At 44.5% G+C, this 18,000-nt stretch overlaps 1 protein-coding gene across 1 annotated transcript; it reads right to left on the reverse strand.

Annotated features, from left to right (window-relative positions):
* Positions 1–351: 351 nt before the first annotated feature.
* Positions 352–13,801, reverse strand: TXN (thioredoxin). The gene is made up of 5 exons (XM_039239609.1): positions 13,636–13,801; positions 9,163–9,267; positions 8,659–8,718; positions 981–1,046; positions 352–566 (listed from the first exon to the last, which is right to left on the reverse strand). Exons 1-5 carry the CDS (start codon positions 13,657–13,659, stop codon positions 504–506), a joined length of 318 nt encoding a protein of 105 aa, XP_039095540.1. The 5' UTR covers positions 13,660–13,801; the 3' UTR covers positions 352–503.
* Between the last annotated feature and the right edge of the window lie 4,199 nt (positions 13,802–18,000).

The following is an 18,000-nucleotide window of genomic DNA, read 5'->3' on the forward strand; positions in this document are numbered from 1 at the left end:
CCAACAAGGCTTTTAATCTTAATCAATGGCCCAGGGGCCCCTGGGTGGCTCAGTTAAGTGTTCAACTCTTGATTTTGGTTCAGGTAATGAGCTCACAGTCTGTGGGTTTGAACCCCACATCAGGCTCTGTGCTGACAGTGCAGAGCCTGCTTAGGATTCTGTCTCCCTCTCTTTCTGCTCCTGTGCTCACTTTCTCCCAAAAATACATAAACTTCAGGTGCCTCCTCTGCTGTCCCTTAAAAAAAAAATCAGTGGCCTATAGGGTCACTAAAAAGTTACCAAAAATATATAACATTAAATGTCATCTACTAGCCACATTTCACCTATTTGAAAGCTAGTCAAAGACACCAGTTTTAAAAAGGGTAGAATTAATATTTTATTGTCACTTATAATCAGATGGCAGTTGGGTATATAGTCTTCATACTTGATCTTTCCTTTTTGTAAATAAAAAAACTTACAAGTTTTCAACAGCCAATGGCTGGCTGTGTTTTCAGAAAACATAATTAGATTAACTCATTGATGGTAGCTTCAAGTTTTTCCTTATTAGCTCCAGAAAATTCACCCACCTGTTAAGAGAATATTGAATTGTGGTTAGAGGCATCATAACCTTGTTTTGTGACTAAGCTATCAGAGAATGGGGAAAGGTGGGGGGAGGGGGGAGGGTGCAGAGGAAGCAGAAGTACAACCTTACTTTAAAAGACTAAAGACTGATGTACAATTTCTTACCCAAATCTCTCTCAAAGATAAATGTACTTTATAAAAATGAAGCATGAATCATGGTGGATCTTCTAACAAAAAATCAATTTTCAAATAGATGTCCCAGTGTGTACTTAAATTACTGAAGAATAACCTATTTAAGTATTCTTAAAAGTAGAAAATGGGGACTGGTCTCCCAATGTGAAAGAGTAAGTCCCTTCAGTGTCTTAATTTATACCATGTCTTCCTATTGCCTGGCTGGGTTTAAGGTCAGATGTACCTACCTTCTGTCCCTTTTTAAAAAACTGGAAGGTTGGCATGCACTTGACTTCACATTCTGAAGCAACGTCCTGTGTGGGGGGAAGAGGATAAAAACAAGACTAAGTACTAAGCTTTGACAGAAGTAATCCCAGACTTTTCCCCCATTATACACCTCATTTAACATGAGAAACAACAGAATGTATGCAGTGGCAGCACAAAACCCAAATTGGTTACAGTCTCAATGAAAATTAACAGGTACTCCCCTCTTTAAAGGCTACCAATAAGCAGAATGCTACTAGCCTCAGATATATACAGTGACCCAGTGATAATCCAGTGCTATCCTGGCTATTTCAAGTATAAAGAAGCAGTCACAAATTCTGCTGTACATATACTCAGGATTATAATCTTAAATATTCCCCAGAATTCGCACTTGTCTTTTTTGCTCCTAGTTTTCCCATTCTTTATGATGGGAGTAGAGTCCATACAAGAAGGTCATAGACTAAATCCCAGTATTAGCAAGAGGAACCACAAATCACTTGCCCCAGAATTGTTCAAGAACAAAGACCTATAACCCAAAGGCAAAGTTCCATACTGGGTTTTTTTCTGCTTTCAATTAAACATTGACTTGTAGGTTCTCAAACTTGGCTGCATATCAAGAAACAGAGGTCCCCGGAGTATCAAGCATTCCTTAATTGTTACAGGAGCACTAAATGAGAACCTATAACCTCCCCTCCCCCCCATACCTTTTTCACACAGGTTTGGAGGGCAATGCCTCAGGAAACGGCTTGGTTTGGACAAGAGTTCAGGTGAAAAGATCCATTAGGGATTGAAAATGTCAGCATGGTCCTCGAGAGGCTTGGGAAAGAAATGTGGAACCACACAGCAGCTAAGGAGCAAAAAGCAGTGAAGGACAGCAACCAAGGCGGCTGAATGCTGAGAACCAGATCTCAGAAACCAGACAGCTTCCAGAGGAAAGGCAGGCCTCAGAGGGACTTCTAACACAGGATTTGGGAAGGCACAGGACTATAAAAATGGTCTCTCTGAGCCACTCGTAATGGCAGCATGCCAGCTTCATTTGACCTCTTCCTCTGAGAATGCAAAGAAAAGTGTGGTTTTACAGCTTTATAAAACTGCATTATTGGTAGCCTGGGCAGGAAGGGTAGTGGGCAATCTTGTTGGAGTTCCTTCTAGATAACCTTGACTCTACCTCTAAATGCTGGCTGCCCCAGAGGCACAAGGACAGTAATGACTGGAATGAAAATGGCTAACAGGATCTGAATGCCTAGGGCAATTGCTAAGAACATGGGATAAGACCACCAAATAAAATTCCAATAATTCCCTTGCAGCAAGAGCATCCAAGACTGAAAATGTGGTGAAGAGCTGACAGGAAGACTACGAACTGCACATGTCAAGGTTCTGAACGAGTAGTCAAGAAATCAGACGGTAAGTGAGAAGCCGGGGGGGGGGGGGGGGGGGGGGGGGGGGGGGGGGGGGGGGGGGGTCGGGCGGTGCTGACTTAGGTAAAAGACTGAAAACTGGTCATCTACAGGGCTGAATCTGTTCCAGATACATTGATTGGCTCATGCAAGAGCTTAAGAACAAATCTTTGCACTGGCTATCCACTAGCAGATCCCTCTTACACTGGAGTATTTGGGAACACTGGGTTCCCCTCTCTTATGCACATGGACGCCACTGGCTGTACACTACCTTTCATCCAGGCAGTTGGCAAGCCTCGAAGTAGAAGGGTGTATGTTTTATATTCATGGTAGAAGGGCAGCAGCCTGGAAAGGATAAGTCATGCTCTTCCCCATTTTTTTCTTTGTTAATGGTTTATTTACTTTTTGAGAGAGCGCAAGTTTGGGGGGGCGGTGGGGACAGGGGATCCAAAGCAGGCTATTCACTGATAACAGTGAGCCTGATGTGGGGCTTGAACTCAGGAACCACAAAATCATGGCCTGAGCCAAAGTTGGATGCTCAACTTGGACACTCAACCTACTGAGCCACCCAGGTACCCCCCTCTGGCCCCCACTCCCAATTAAAAACGCACAGGGGGAGAGAACTGCATCGCACACAAACGCAGGTGAAACAGGACCTGGCCAGTCATCATAACTTTGTGCTGAGAAAGCTTTATCAGCAGAAAATACAGGGACTCCCCTCCTTCAATGGATGTGATAGTCTAATTGAGGTTCTCAAGCTTCTGGATGCCTTAGGCCTCAACTAGCCAGAGACGAGCATTCCTGCGTTGGTACAACTGCTTAATTTATAATAAATCCTGGGGCACCTGGGTGGCTCAGTAGGTTAAGATGTCATTGTTGACTTTGGGCTCAAGTTATAATCTCACAGTTGGTGAAATCAAGCCCTGAGTTGGGCTCTGTGCTGACAGTGCAGAGCCTGCTTGGGACTCTCTCTCAGTAATTAATATTAAAAAAAAGTCCCCAAACTGGAAAAAAAGATGAACACTCAGAACTGGTGCCAATGCTTTGTGACAGCATTTAAAAAATCCTGGGGCACCTGTGGGGCTTAGTCGGTTAAGCATCTGACTCTCGATTTGGGCTCAGGTCACTATCTTCTGGTTTGTGAAATCAAGCCTTCTTGGAATTCTCCTTCTCTCAAAATAAAAAAAAAAATAAAAAAATAAAAAAAAAAAAACTTGTTCATCTTAAAACTGTAAGATCTTTACATGGTAAATTTTCAGTTAAAGCATTTAGAATTTTCTTTCATTGGGTGTGAAAGTGATTTGGTTTTGCTTATGGTATGGAATCCTAAGTCACCTTAATTTCCAAAAGTGAGGCTTTATATTATTTCCAATTTCTGAACATCCTTATGAATAAATTCTCATACACATCTTAGGGCAAAAGCCTTAAGGTGAAATTGATGGGTTTAGGAAGATCATTTTCACTGTATAAAAGTATAATCCGCATTCAATGCAGAAAAATTGGAAGAGGGAAACCACTCCTAATCTGTACCAGTTGCCACAGGCCTCTTACTAGTGCACCTCTATGCTTTTCTTTATAAAACCTATGCTGTGTGCATGGTAACATACTATATACTCCGTGTAATGTACATACAATGGACTTTCCCCCTGAAAAAGTAACACAATCGGTTTGTATGGTCTAATAGTCACTCTATGGAGGTATCATCACTGGAACTACTCCATGGTCAATAAGTAAAAGGCTCTGAGGTTTTGCTTAATGTAAACACTTGCATCTTCCTATACACATATCTCCACATCCTGGTTCAGTCACTGCCGCTGCAAGTAGAATTGCTAAGACAAAGAACGTGCTTGTAAATAGGCTTCAAGCCCAGCTCAGAGCTCAGTGTGGGGCCTGAACTCAGGACCCTGAGATCAAGACCGGAGTTGAGATTAAGAGTTGGACACTTAACCAGCTGAACCACCACTCAGTATTTATCATGATTTTTGCCACCTAATCTGGTTTCATGTGATCAAATCCATCAGCCCATCTCTACACCATTCATTAAAAGCAGGAGCTTTATTAGCCTTAGCATTAACTAGACTTCAGGTCTGTGACTGAATTCTTCCAGGCCCATTTCCTCAGTGGCAGAAGACTAAAAACAGTTCTGTTCTTGAGATGATGAAAGCCAGGGCAGTCAATGTGCTTAACAGCTCCATTTCTGGAAGTATGTTCAGTATTTTCTAGGATTGTTGTTTAAATGTCTTCTAGGTGAGGGGCACCCTTGGGTGGCTCAGTCAGTTGAGCATCCGGCTTTGGCTCAAGTCATGATCTCCTGGTACATGGGTTCGAGCCCTGAGCTGGGGTCTGTGCTAACAACTCAGAGCCTGGAACTTGCCTCGGATTCTAGGTCTCCCTCCCTCTCTGCCCCTTCTCAACTTGTGTGCACTCTCTCAAAAATAAACAAACATTAAAAAAAATTTAAATGAGGTAGAAATGCAATATCTTAACTCCAAACTGTTAATGATTAATACATGTATAAATAGACCTGATCCTACTTTTTTTTTGGACTTTCAATTTTGTTCCACGGGTCTACCTACCTAACTCTGGTTACAAGACTACACTGTTTTAATAAGGGGCAGCCAAGACACTGGATTTTTTATGGGGCTTTTCCTTTCTCATTCCCCACAACTTCTCTCCCAATTAGTGTTTGTTTTTCAAAGACTGTATTATTTCAGAATGTTACACTGAGATTGAATCAGACAAAGTTGGGAGTGCTCCATTTTAATAATACTGAGTCACTATTCAGGATCATAGTACACCCATCCATTAAGGTCTTTTATGGACTTCAGTCAAGTTTTAAGTTCATAACTAGCATTTGATCTGTACTCTCTAAAATTAATATTTTTCTTTCTACTTCTTCTATGGACTAATTTGCCTCTTCCTATAGTGACTTCAAGGTATTCATACTTAAAAATTTAGTTATCTTTAAAGCCTTAAACATTCTTGATCCTAAGTTTATCACTTTCCTCACTTAACTAGTCCCCCCCAACACCCCTTACTCCTGTTTTTTTTTTTTTTTTTGTAAATAATCTGAAATTAAAAAAAAATTACATAAAATTCAGTTCTTGCAGGGTGTTTAAGTTCTGGGAGTTCTGACAAATGCCTAGTCAGGTAACACCAAGACACAGCCCTACTCCCTTGCTCACCTAAAATTCCCTCAGCAGCTCCTTGATACCCAAGCCCTCCCCCTACCCCAAACTGTTCCCCATCCCTCTGGTTTTGCCCAGTCTCAGATTTGTACTCATTTTTATCAGTAAGTACAATAAGACGACCTTTTGTCTTATTAAACTTAGTTTCACTGGTTTTTAGCTTAGCATTCCATACAGCCAAAGTAACTTCAAACCTGCCTTTGTCATTTCTATACGTCATTCCTGGCTGTTCTAATAAAATGGAAACATAACAACTATCAGGTCTAAATTACTTTGTTTCTTGTTTTAACTTAAAACCCTGTACAGAGCGGGCAGTAGCGTCTACCATTTTCAAAAGGACTAGGACTCCTCCCTTTGTATGACTACAAAGTGATTTTCTCTGTGTGTATATTGCGTGTCCATGCCTCCTGATTGTCTCTGAATCTGTCACCCCGAAACGATAACTTCTTCCTGCCCAAGTGGTTACAGTCGTCTATTAAAACTGTATGTTGCTTACGCCATAAATACTACAAAGTTTGCTACGTCTGAAATTCAGCAGCAGGAATTCTCTGCCCCCAAATTTAAACTAGTTCAGTCATTAAAAATCCCACCCACTAATGACAGAATCTAATACTGAGAAGTGTGACTGACGTGATTTTTACCCCTTGTCTCGATTTTACAATCAAAACGAGGGGATGTTTTTACCTAGAGCAGCAAAGCATCTGGAAGATCCACTCCTGTGACTCAGAAATTCCCTGAAGAAAAACTGGCTTTTGTTTAATGAACTGCTTTTTGACAGAACTGGCAAGGAAGGTAATTCAGAATGGCAAGGTGAGTAGAGTGGATGGCAACTGTTATATGTATGTGACCAAAGGGTTCTTACAGCTCGATAAGGCTGGTTACAGTTAGATGGTAAAGGTAACAGGGCCACAGAAGTATTCAAAGGAAGACACTGTAGGTTGCTCCATCTTTAGAATGTGGATGCAAAGGGTCACTCTAAGGTCAAGAAACGTCCAGGGTGCCTATGCTCACCAGAGTCGCACAAAGTCCTTGACTGAGTGGCACATCTCCTTCCCCAAGGTTTTGGATTCAGGCGGGGAGAGCACCGGTCCTCAGTCCAGCAAGGTGCAAGAGTCGACCCTTGCAGGCTCTGATCAACTGCCCTACCCCTCCTCTTGTGCCGCACCCCATACCCTGTCCTGTGCTGGCACCAACAGAAACGGTCATCAGAGCGATCAGGAGGCTCATGTGACCTAACGCAGGCCGGGCACCTAGCATGGGATCACTCTCACATAAAAACTCGGGAGATTCACTCGCTATTGAGAGAGTCACAGTACCAGTCAGAAATTTCTCTAGTCCCTTCCACGTGCCATTTTCACATGCCTACATTGACCATATTAAAAAATGTAAGTCTGTAGATTAGGTTTAGATCGGGAGCTAGAGGGTTTTTCCCACAAATACATGCTCTCTATTCATGTTCTTAAAACTCTGCAACACATCAGAATAACTTTGTCATTTAGTAAGTTCATTTTACACCTACTAAGCTTACCATAGCCAAGTAAGTAAGACAGGGTCTCTTGTCCCAAGAAACTTCTAGGCACTAATGGTAAAGGACAGACAAAAAGAATACACTACGAGCTAAGATTCACTGGGCGTGTGTCAGGAGCTGTTCCAGGAATTATGTCGCGTAATCCTGACAATTACTTTATAATGCTGGATAAGCGCTGCCATTTTACAGAGGGCCAAAAGCTGGAAAATAAAGCAGGCCGTCTGGGTATGGGATCCTCCGCATGCCACTACCATAAATTCAAGGGGAAGAGAAGGGCAAAGGACATCGTGGAGACAGGGAGGAAAGGGAACTAACTTAGGCCCGGCATGAAAGGGGGTAAGTGGAGAAAGGTTCTTGGAGAAGAGGTGGTGCTTATGACTAGGAGTTTGTTAGGTAGGAAAGGAAAGGATGTGCCAGGTAGCTAGATACTCCCACCAGTAAAGGTGGGAGTGTGGAATCAGAAAGTGTGCTTAGAAAAGGAATTTGGTGATGAGAGGTGCTTACAGGTTTGGAAAGTACTGCCCCGTACTTGCTTTTATAAACCTTTCAGTACCTTTATTAAACCTTCCAGGTACGGTCAATGAAAATTGGAGGCTGATGGGGTAGCTGTGAGATCTGGTCATAGAGAAGAACCACAGCTCAAGGGAGAAGAGAGGCTGGCCTGCAGCAGAAAGCCTGGAACCCACGTGAGCACCCTTCTTGCCACATCTCTCCCTACACCCTCCTGCCCCAGTGGGGCGGAGGGAAAAACGTCCACATATCTGTGAAGAGCTCCCAGGTGCTGTTCCTGACCATGAACAGGCACACTCCCAGTCCAGTGGGCTGTATAAAAGGCGAGTCTTGTGCCAGGAACTAGATCTGCGCCCACCCTACACCTGGGCCTCCTCTGGAGTGCGCTGGTTAAAAGCAAGGCCTGGAAGGTCAGTTCATCTTAAATCCTGACTGCCACTAAGTGGAACTCCACAGATCACGTCTCTGTGTTGATCGTCTGTAAGACGGGGATGGGGAGCAGTAAGGCATCACCTGCAACAGCACTGGGCACACAGAGGGCTCAACAAGTATTTGTAAACTTAAATGAACCTTCAAAATTTCCCCTAAATTACACTCTGCTATCAAGTTGGTTCTTTAAAACATCTGGGTTTTCTAGCTGATTAAAATCAAGCAAGATGATGGTGACTACACTCTCTCATGTCACTAGTTCATAAAGAATCTTAAAGTGTTCTCTCAGTGCTCAAGTCTACGGATTTAGTTATAATCAAATTTAATTTCAATTTACTGAGCATCTGGGAGTGTTATATCGAATGTATAAACTTTTAAAGAGGTGACTGGTAAGGTACAGAAGCCTCAACCATCTGTTTTTAGGCTTATTTTATGATGATGTACACAGCGCCAGAGAGCTAGGATTAAGCTCGTAATTGGCACGATGACTTTTTTTTTGGCTAGGGCTGTGGTTTTGGTATTATTTGACACATGAAAACAATCCCTTGCAGTTCCAAGAAAAAGGCCAAGGTGAAAAGCTCAATAGTAGTCCCAATTTCCAGTCACGTACCTGACAGTCATCCACGTCTACTTCAAGGAACACCACGTTGGAATACTTCTCAGAGAGGGACTGGAAAATTTAAAATAAAAAATCCAGAAAGAGTCAGAACTGGGTAATGGCAGTCACTATACTCAAGCTTCTTAAATAGAAACACTGATAAAAGTAGAAACTACTCAGTAAAGATCTTAAAACTCTGACCAGGGAAGCACCAAGGACATACAGTTTCTCTCAGTCAAATTCCTCCTAGTAGAAAAGAATTTGACACATCAACCCCTGAGGCCTGAATTTCAAACTGGGCCTGCGTTTCAAGTGGAAGAAAAGCAAAACCATTTAAGACAGCTCTGACAGTTGTCTTCACTGGGCTACACATGTGTCAAAAGCAATTACTGAAGTTGTTACACTATTGCTTCTACACCAAACATCCAACGACGACAACAGCCTGTCCTTTTCTACCTTCAGGGACACCCACCTCAAACAGAATTTCTTCTAAAGCAGAACTGATTTCATACTCACATGAAAGAAGGGCTTGATCATCTTGCAAGGTCCACACCACGTGGCAGAGAAGTCGACTACTACAAGTTTTTCCCCTGCACTGTTCAAGGCTTCCTGAAAAGCATACTAAGAAGAAAAAAACCCGCATAGGTTAAACAGCTTCCTTTATTTCCCAAAGTCCCGATCAAACTTGATAGAACGTGGTACAAAGAACAATTTAAAGGTACTGTTTTTAAAAATTTAATAAGCTAAAATGAACTGAATGAACTGGAAAAAAAAATTCTAGAGTTGATAAGATGAAACAAGTATGAAGTATATCGTTGTATCTATATTCAACTGAGCACATTAAAACACTTATATTAGGTTTCCACATCAAATCTAGGTAAATGGGAAGCAAGCATTCACTAAATGCTTATCAATTGATAAAGAGGGTCATTTCAATTGAATAAGTCACAAAGGCACAGAATTTTGCAATATTAAAAGCTAATACTTTATCGGGGCACCTGGGTGCTTCAGTCAGTTAAGCATCTGACTCTTGGATCTCAGCTCAGGTCATGATCTCACAGTTCATGAGTTCCTGCCCCGTGTTAGGCTCTGTGCTTTCAGCGAAGAGCCTGCTTGGAATTCTCTGTCCCTGCCCCTTCCCCACTTGTGCGCTCTCTCTCAAAAAAAATAAAAACTTACTTTACTGATTAAAATGGTCTATAGTGGAATATGTCAAAAGCTTCTTAAAAAAATCAAGGAAAAAAATATCAAGGAAAATAAACCTCTTCCAAACCCTTACACTTAGTCACTGTTGACATTAAGCATGTTTCCTTATACACCCCTTAGCCGACTTTCCAGAGATGAGATCATATTGTTTATTGTTGATGTCTGCCCTTTATCTCAAAACTCTGCTCTTACTGGTGACCAAATAAAAAAGTTTTAGTTCCTCATGCAAGAATTTTCCTTAAATGTTATTCTGCATTAGAAATGTCAAATAAAATTCCACCAGTGAGACATGATCAAGAAATTCCTTACCACCAATCTCCCTGAATAATTTACTGACGGTTTTGATACTGTAACCCTAGGAACCTAACCTTTGCATTAACAAGGGGCTCCTTTTTAACCACAATTTAGTCAACGCTTACCAAAACTGGGGCAACAAAGAGAAATCAAAACATAAATATCTGTATCTGAAGTCTAGGTTTTCTTCAGGGGAAAAATGCTGCTCCCATTGGTTTAACGAGAAACATTCCCCTCCCTTGAAAGCTAAGAATCCTATCAGATCTGAGCCACTAAAGTAAACACCACTAAAAAACAAAAAATCTAAAGTGAATTCCTCTGCAGTACAGTTACTTCTCTAGATTTCTAATTTCCACCTCCTGTTTTTTGGGGGGGGTAATTCACAAGTGGCATTCCCATGTCATGACTTCTGTAACCTTTTCAGTTTTTCAGGTACAAACTCCCACCACACTTTTAGGGGGTGGGGAGATATTCATGTGTGTGTGAGGGGGTGGGGAGCGAGGACAAGTTAGAATTACAGAAATCATTTTTCCAAACCATCACCATGTTTCCAGATGAACTGAATTCAAAGCTTCTATAACATGATTTTTTTAAAGGTCAAACTAACTGTTCTATTGCAAGAACCAGGTTAGAAAGGAAAAAAGTTACGGAATGATAACGTCCAACCAGATGAATGCACTGTTTTGTGAACATGGTTGGCTCCCAGTAAATACTTGGCAAGATTACTTTCAACACAAAATATTATTCAAACGCTCTCAAAGGTTTCCCAAACAATTCTGCATCAAATTCTAGCAAAACTACCTAAAATTCTGAAAAGAGGCAGGCAACAGTGACTTTTGGCTTAACTGAAGAGTGACAGAGCCAGGCATGCGTAGACTTCAAAACAAATTCCTTCCTCTATACTTAAGTTTGTCTAAAAGAGACCCCAATTGGAAAATGATTCAAGATTATCTCACTAAAAAGCAAACCACAATGTCTAACTTCCAGAAAATAACAATGATGATTAATAAAGGTCCCCGTCACCAACATAAACTGAAAACATTTGGGGTAGATAAGAGCAGAGTCTAGGATTTCTTTTCCTAAACATACCCCTTCCGAAGGCAATTAAACAAGCATGAATGCTTATGTATGTATAGAAGGTAGGAGTTCAATAAATGGCAGATGCTATTCTTAAAAAACAACACACAACTGGGTCCATTTCTTTCTCATCACACCTCTACAGTCCATTATCCCACTTGTATCTAAAATAGATCCTAGTGGCTCTAAACTATTACACTTTAGAAAGAACAGTCTTGAATAACCAATGGCACCAACTCTGTCTGGTACATCAGGATGAAAATCTAAGGTGTATTCAATATTCACAGGTAACATTCAAATTAGCTTAATTTTTGATTGATGTCTCTGGGTCATAATTTTGAAGATCGACTGATTATCAGGGTCTTTAGGCCTCAGGCTATCGTCCTTTTTTGTGTAACCAATCTCCGGACACCCTTGTACACGCGTGCCATTGATGAGGGGGAGAGGGTATCATAACTATGACAGCTAAAACTGGGAAAGACTGAAAAATGTGTTCCAGGAATCAATCGATTTGATTGCAGTGTATGTATTGAGACTACTATAAGCCACTCAAAGTCCTACTCTTTTAGTGGGTTCTCACCTCTTAGATTATACTGATGACATGACCAGACCCTGGAGAACACCCCCATGCGGACTGATATTTGTCACTCAGTAGGTTCTAAATAAAAGTAGGGGGAACAAATCTCAATGACCTTTCCAACAAATGAGAGGGTTGCTAATTTTAATCTAAAAGCTCATACAATAAAACGAGGGATGCCATTAGGAAAAAATTAAGGACAAGCAGATGACAAACTGTAATTAGTCAATCAACATATATAAGGGGAAAAGTTCAGCGTCACTAAATCAAAGAAGACCATGTTTCTTACTAATTAATGATTCGGTCAAAGTTAGGGGGAAAATCTCACTGTTGATGGGGGTGAGGTGAAAGAGCACAGTCCTATGTTGTTTGGGCATTTACAAACCTTAAATAAAAGGTTCACATCCCTTGACCCAACCATTGCACTGGAGACCCTAACCTGAGGAAACAGCCTGAACTGTTACAAAGGGTTAACAACATAAATATTCACCGAGGCGCTGAAAACTGCCTAAATGTCCAGCAATGTGTTCCGATACACAAATGATTACAAAAGCTTCTAACTACCTGAAAAGGGCTCAGGCTAAACTGGGGCGGGGGGTGGGAAGCGGCTCAGAAAACCGAATACATAAAATAATCTCCACTACTTTGCCGTTGTTTCTAGGAAACAGAAGCGCTCTCTCTTGCCAAATTTTCTACAATGATCATATACGTTTCCTGTTTATAAAAGTTAACAAAAAGGGACCATTAAAGTAAAACTTCCATTTTCGAAGCCGCGCCAGCATCTCTCAGGTCCACACATTGAGGCGTGCGAGGGCTTGGGATGGGAGGTACCGTAGGGTAAACGCTTTCGAGGGGTTTTCCACTGCTGGAGCAACATCAATGTTCCCCCACTCACTTTTCTGACTGCATTTAACAAACCCTTCTTGAGTGGCTAGGGTACACCAAGCAGACGCTAGGTCAGGCTCAGTTTCCCTTGGGCTCGCAATGAACTCTCGGTGACGGAACGCTGTCTTGGACATTCCTAATAGGGCAGAACCACCACCCGGCGCGCCCGCCTCGGGGGCACTCCTGGCTGCTGCGAAACCCCCCGACCGTGGGTGAATCACGGATGGGGAGGGCAGAGGAGGCCCCTGGGCCCAGTCTTGGGGACTGAGTCATTCCAAAGCCAGAGCTGCCGGAAACACGCCCAGCGCCGCAAGAGGAGGAGTCCCGAGGGCGCGGCCCCGGCCTCACTTCCTTGCGGCCACCTGGGCCCTTCGGGCCTACAGACCACACTCGTACAAGCCAGGGGGTGCTCAGCCCGGAGCCGCCCCGTGGCGTGGAGACAGCACTCGCCAAATCCGGCGCCGGGCAGCGAGGGAGGCGTCCGGGGTCTTCCGCCCGGATACGCTCCCAGGGGAGCTCACGCCGCCCAACGTGGGTGATCACGCCGCCCACCGGGGAGGGGAGTGGCGGCCGGCAACCCCGCGCCTCTTTCAAGGCGCCCTCCATCTCCTCCCCGGCCCGTATCCAGAGACGGACCCGGGCCAAGGGCAGACTTCACACCCTCAGCCAACAGGGGCTTTCCGAGCACGGGGGTGCAGGAGGCGCCGTGGGGGAACGCCTGGCGCACTGGACACACGCAGCGGGGAGCGCCCTCGCCCCTCTCTTCCCTTCCTCCGGGACATGCTCGGCCGCCTCGGGCGCGCCCAGGCCCGGGCTTCCCGCAGTCCCAGGCCGGCCGTCGCGTCCCCTTCCCCCGGGCTGCGGAGGGGCGCCTGCCCACCTCCCGCCCTCGCCCTCCTTGGCTACGGAGGCTGCGCGTCGCGTCCTAGCCTTCCCCAATTAGTGCGTACCTTGTTCTCGATCTGCTTCACCATTTTGGCGGCTGGGGTCTGAGAAGGGAGCGTACGGACCGATGAAAGTGGATCCTTAACGTCGGACAGAGCTCACAGAGCACTCAGCCCGCCTTCCCTTTATAGCAAGCAACTGGGGGCGGGGCGGCCGGGCGGGCGGGCGCGCGCGGCGTGCGTGTTGCGGGGGCGCGCCCGCTCCGGCCTCCCGCGCCCGCCTAGGCGCCCAGGCCAGGCCCCGCCTCCCGGAACCGCCGAGACGCCCGCTGGGGGCGGGGCCGCCCCGGGGGCGGGGTCGCCGCGGGCGCTGGGCGGGGCTCCAGGGAGCGCCCTGTGCCCCGAGCATGTGGCCCCACCCGCCCGGCCGCACCCCAGCTGGGAGTGGGGATCTGCGGGGGCCGCCAAGCGGCTTACGGTACGCGTACACTGTGCGCCGTGGGAGGAGGCGGGGACGCGGACGGCCATCCCCAGAGCCACCTGGGAAGGGGTCAGCCAGCCTTAACCGAACGACCCTGCGCTTGCGAGGGGGCGGCTTAGGCAGAGCTGGATTCCTCGAAAAGGCCGGCTATGCTCCCGCTCCCCCATCCCCGCAAGCCCCACAAAGTGCTGAGTAACGCTGGCCAGGAAGTATCTCTGCGCCCTCCTTTCTGGAGCGTATCGCGATGGTTCTCTTCTCTTCCTTTCCTCCCGTTCTTTTACTTTCACCCGTGAAAGCGCTACTCCAGCGTGACACTGCAGTTTGGGGTGGTAGGGACTGCTGGGAATGGGCTGGGCTCTTGACGAGCCGACAGCTGCAGGCGGCGGACTTGGCGGCTAGAGGGACACAGCTGCGGGCGGTGTACTTGGCGGCTTAGAGATGCAGGTGTGACCACGCGCTGGCCCGACTAACCGGAGCCCCAGTGTTACTTTGTAAAATGGGAACCATGAATAGTCTCTAACTCAGAGTGGTGGTGTTTTGAGAAATAAATAAAGTGCTTGGAAAGTGATTAGGGCACTGCTTGGCACGTAGTAAGCACTCAATATAATAGTTATAATTAAAGCCGTTTTGAGTACTAATTAGGCTTGCTTGGTGTGATGGAGGGGGGCATGCTGATCTTGGCGATCTTAATACATTTGTGTGAGTTTTTTTCTCCCCGTGGTAGAACCTGGAACCGTTTGTGCTGATCCAGGGACACATTTGCAGGCTGGGTCTGGTAGCAGTGGAGTTTGTGAACGGTGTGTTGGTAGGCATTGTGAAGCCTGGAGGTGGGATGATGTCCGGTGGGGGTCTGCGCAGGAATTTTCCGGGTGGGACAGCTCTGGATGGAGCTACACGTAGGTGTGATTGCCCGGGATGGTGAAACGGTCCCCTGCCTTCCTTCTCCCTGCTCTTGCAAACAGAGGAAGGAAGAAAAGCAGAGGTTTTGAATCCATTGTGCAAAGCTTCTGCAGGGTTGAGGAGCCCATGACCATGAGTAAGTCTATAAGACAAGATACACGTTTGAGGAGTGGCCTGATTGCAGAAACTTTTCCACAGAGAATAAGGACTTTGGGGGCAGAAAAGAGGTTTTATGGGGGACCAGGACACACTATATAACTGCTTTTCTGTTGCTGTGTCTTCAGCCCAAGTTAAATTCCTGTTTTGGGGCCTTTCTATTAGTTGGTACATTTCCATGGGAGGTGACAGTAAATCATATGTTGTAGAGAGAGGAGGTACAGATCTTCTATGACCATCCAAACCACCCTCAGCTGACATCTCTTCTCCAAGGACCTTCCAGATACACAGTGACTCAGTTGGTGGAGGTACTGACTGCCCTTCCCTTCACAGGACCAATATAGAATGGATACGGGGGTTGCTACAATTTTAGAGAACAGGGAACTTGGAGGCCAGCATGTATGTTAAGAGCCCAGACTCTGCAATTAGACTTCTTGTTCACATTCCCACTCTGCCACTTAGGAGCCAGATAACTCTAGAGGAGCCTAAATAGCTTTTCTATGCCTCAGTTTCCTCATCTATAAAATGGGGATAATAACACTTCATGCTGTTATAAGGGCTGAGTGAGCTAAAATATATATATAAGCTGCTTAGAAGTATGCCTGGTACACAGTAAATGCTATATGAGCTGTGATTACAGGCCACTAAGTGGAATGGTGAAATCCCTCTGGAATGATGGCAGAGGTGGAAGCGAGACTCTAAAACAGGTGTCAGAGTCCTAAGTGAATTAAGTGATCAGGAATCAGTAATGAACGGCGAGCTCTATAATATGCCTCTCAAAGGAGAAGAATTTTTGTCCCAAAGCGTGGGGGAAAAAATGAGCTAGACCTGGCCCTAAAGAGCAAGTCTCCTGCCTGGAAGGACATGGGAAACTTGTGTCCCGTCGTGGCAAGGAGGTGACATCCTCGGAGGCAAGTGAGATGCAGGGGAATTGTTTGGGACAGCCCAGTGAAGGTTTGTTTGGGCAGAGAAGTAGCAGTAAGCAGAGGAGAGACAGGGCGATGTAAAGGCCTCCATTTGAGGGGTTGGTTCTTGTCTTAGAAACCCCCAGCTGTAAGGAGAAATTCCAACTCAAGCTCAAAAGAGAATTAGTAACTCATATTACCAAGAACTCCAGAAACCTAAAGATGTCACGGGGGGGTGGGCAGGCAACCGCCTTGCTGGAACCATTGTAACTGGAAGGGAGGCAATCCAGAGGGTTAGCAGAGAAAGGGGAAATGGGTGCGGAACAAGCAAAAATGATACTTTCATGTCATCAAGAAGAACAGAAGCAAGTAGCGTGGGTGATGGACTTGCATCAGGTTTCTGGGTCAGCTCAGCCTGAGGTTCCACGGGGGACTGGAAAACTAGGTTTGCTGAATAGGTCTGAATTTGAAGAAAATGCAGCTCTAGGGTTTCTAAAGCAAGCTTTTTCTCAGATCATAGATTTTCCTAAGTGTGGCCCTTGACTGTGTCATTCAGCACAGCTGGAGGTACTTGATGGCACTGGACCACACCCAGACACACACATGGGATAACAATGTTTTGAGGCAGATCCCAGGAATCTGCATTTCAAATGGAAAACAATATGGAGGTTCCTCAAAATTTTAATAATAAAAATACCATATGATTCAATAATTCCACTAGTAGGTATTTACCCAAAGAACACGGAAACACTAGTTTGAAAAGCTGTATGCATTTCTATGCTTATTGCAGTATTATTTCTAATAACCAAGATATGGAAGTAGCCCACGTGTCCACGGATAGACGAATTAATTTAAAAAAATGTATACTCAGCCATAATAAAGGATGAGATCTTGCCATTTGCAATAACACAGATGGACCTAGAGGGTATTATGCTACGTGTAGTAAGTCAGACAGAGACTGTTGAACATACCATATGATTTCATTTCTCTGTGTGGAATCTAAAACACACAACAAATGAATAAACAAACAAAACTCAGGATCAGAACTATACATACAGAGAAGAATACTTCAGTTGCCAGAAAGGAATGTGTGTGGGGCAGGGGTAGCCAAAATGGGCAAAAGGCAATGGGAGATACAGGTTTCCAATTATGGAATGAATAAGTCACAAGGATAAAAGGTACACATAGGGAATAGAATCAATAATGTTGTAATGGCATTGCATGGTGACAGATGGTAGCTACATTTATGGTGAGCACAGCATAATTTATAGAGTCGTGGAATTGATATGCTGTACACCTGAAACTAATATAACATTGTGTGTCAACTATACTGAAATTAAATACATACATACTACCAGTCCTTGGGGTGGGGTGGGGGCTGAGCTTGAAGATTGTCTAGCAAGAGAGTTGATTTGAGAACACGGTAAGTGATCCCATAATTGGGAGCTCAAAATTCCATAGCAGAGAAGATAATTGAAGGAAAAGGAACACACATGTGGAACAATCATTAAGTGCCAAGCCTAGAGCTGGCTGTGTTGTATCATTCTTCTCAATACTCCCCCTTGGAAATAGATGCTATTCTTCCCACTGTACAGAAAGGAAAATCAAGGTTCAAAGAGTTTGTGGTCATATCAGTGTTAGAATGCACATCGATTCTAACATTATACTGCAGGTTCCTCATCAGAGCAATTAGGTAAGAAAAAGAAATAAAAGGCATCTGGATTGGAAAGGATGAAGCAAAATTCTCTTTGTAGATGACATGATCCTGTATATAGAAAATCCTAAAGATCCTAAAAACTATTAGAAAAGCAAGATTAGCAAGGATGCAGGATGTGTCTCAATCTACAAAATTCCAAAAGAAAGAATTACTTGTATATAAATGTAATAAAAGAAGTATAAGACTTGTGTGGTGAAAATCGCAAAACCGCATTAAAAGGAATTAAAGAGTTAAGTAAATGGAAAGACAGCCCATGTTTATGGATTGGAAGA

This window comes from Hyaena hyaena, unplaced genomic scaffold (assembly GCF_003009895.1).
Source record: "Hyaena hyaena isolate Hyena2069 unplaced genomic scaffold, ASM300989v1 scaffold_6, whole genome shotgun sequence".
In the NCBI taxonomy this organism is placed as follows: Eukaryota; Metazoa; Chordata; class Mammalia; order Carnivora; family Hyaenidae; genus Hyaena; species Hyaena hyaena.